Source organism: Castanea sativa, chromosome 9 (assembly GCF_040712315.1).
Source record: "Castanea sativa cultivar Marrone di Chiusa Pesio chromosome 9, ASM4071231v1".
In the NCBI taxonomy this organism is placed as follows: domain Eukaryota; kingdom Viridiplantae; phylum Streptophyta; class Magnoliopsida; order Fagales; family Fagaceae; genus Castanea; species Castanea sativa.
The window spans coordinates 24,158,444-24,160,122 of record NC_134021.1 but is presented as its reverse complement, the minus strand read 5'-3'; the positions used below and the strand labels follow the sequence as shown (position 1 = coordinate 24,160,122).

At 36.7% G+C, this 1,679-nt stretch overlaps 1 protein-coding gene across 1 annotated transcript; it reads right to left on the bottom strand.

Moving 5' to 3' along the window:
* Positions 1-288: 288 nt before the first annotated feature.
* LOC142611036 (dirigent protein 22-like) lies at positions 289-1,179 on the bottom strand. Its single transcript, XM_075783042.1, has one exon. The coding sequence runs from the start codon at positions 1,025-1,027 to the stop codon at positions 440-442; it is 588 nt and encodes a 195-aa protein (XP_075639157.1). The 5' UTR covers positions 1,028-1,179; the 3' UTR covers positions 289-439.
* Positions 1,180-1,679: the final 500 nt, after the last annotated feature.

Sequence of the window (1,679 nt, the reverse complement as noted above, 5' to 3'; positions counted from 1 at the left end):
AGCATTTCAATTATATATATAAGAATTATATTATCCATCTTATTCTTATTGTATATCTTTAGGTGTATCCATGTATAGGCATGGGGTTATAAGCTAGTATGTTGTAAATTAAATCATCTTCCAAATTAATTTAGATTGGATTGTCAAATTAGACAAATAGGCATTTCATATACATATGACATATCTTAAACAAAATCAAACGTTCCCAATTGTCTGACAATACATTCAGCCAACGGTATTTTATTTTTCACTAAATAAAAAAATGGAAGAAAACCATGGGTAGCCATATAACAAGTGAAAGGCTCAATAAATATATTTTCGCTCAAATCAATAAGGGCCGTGTTTATTACACGCAAATACACTAAAAATCACGACTTATAGTCACATTTTCAGCATTTTTGCCGTGTGTAAAATACAGTGTATAATATATTTTTCCCAATCAATAATGTAAGACATAGACATTGTACTCCACAACAGTGTCCCCAGTTTTGGTATCAAACGTGTAAGTCTTGGCCTGAGCATACCCACGAGCAAACCGGAAAACACCACTCCCACCAACGATCGGCATCTCCCTGATGGAGGAGGATACAGTGTTTCTCCCTAACAAACTAAGAGTGCTACCGTTATACTCTCCCTCTGTGAAAGCAAAGTTCATCACCATCAACAATGCTGATTCACTTTGAGAAGCAAAGGTATAGGTTCCTTGTGCATGTCCAACAACTTTGGAGGTATTTTCTGGGAGGAGAGTCAGCGGGTCATCGATCACCGCCACAGCTCCAAACCCCGTTGGGGATGTGTTTGTCGTGGCAGCTTGTGCTACTCGTACAGCAGTAGGTTTGGGGCCACGAACAATTTCTTGGAAGTAGAAGTGGAGGTGGCTTAGCTTCTGTTGCTCAAGTCCAAGTGATGAAGGAGGTAAATTTTTAGAGAAAACGGGTGCTTCATCTGCGATGACATAGATTGAGAAGAAGAAAATGGTGAAGAGCATGAAGAAAATGGATGGGGGTTTTGAGAGGGTTTTGGCCATGGTGGGGAGTAACTTGCGTAGAGTTTTGGAGAAGAAGCCAAAGTTTAATCTGTGTAAAGTTGTGAGCCGGAACCTTTACACATAATCATATCATTATGGGTTTAAATCGTTTGTTCATATAATAGAGAAGCGTGAATGTACTAATAATAACATACACCACTGACGGAGTAGATACGTATATTTTGGCAACAATAAAATATGCAATACCCAATCTAAATATATATATATATATATATGTCAATATCATTGATATGCATGGATTCCCATTAATTCAACTTGTAACGTGTTTTATCCTCAAATATCGCATTCGGTAGTTGTTACTTGTTACTATCTCAGTTGGTGGTGTATTTGACCGACCAACGCAGAACTTAAAACTCTTGAGTTAAAAGGAATCACTAACCAAAACCACATAAAATGAGGGGGTCAATAAAACGCAATTAATAATTCAATAGTACAGTGTTAGATGACAGAGCAAAAGATATGAAATTTTCCAAGTCAAAGGCGACCCCCAACCCACTAATTTAAGGGGAAATTGGGTTCTTGCTCTTATTTTACAAAAAAATTAGCAATATGTCCGTATTTTGAAACTATTTAGATCCGTGTCTCTGTTTTGAAACTCAAAATTGAGTTTCAATGTAAAACTCGATTTTTA

What these genes read in the sequence shown, in the direction of transcription:
- LOC142611036 (XM_075783042.1), bottom strand. Translation starts at nt 1,027, where the DNA reads ATGGCCAAAACCCTCTCAAAACCCCCATCCATTTTCTTCATGCTCTTC.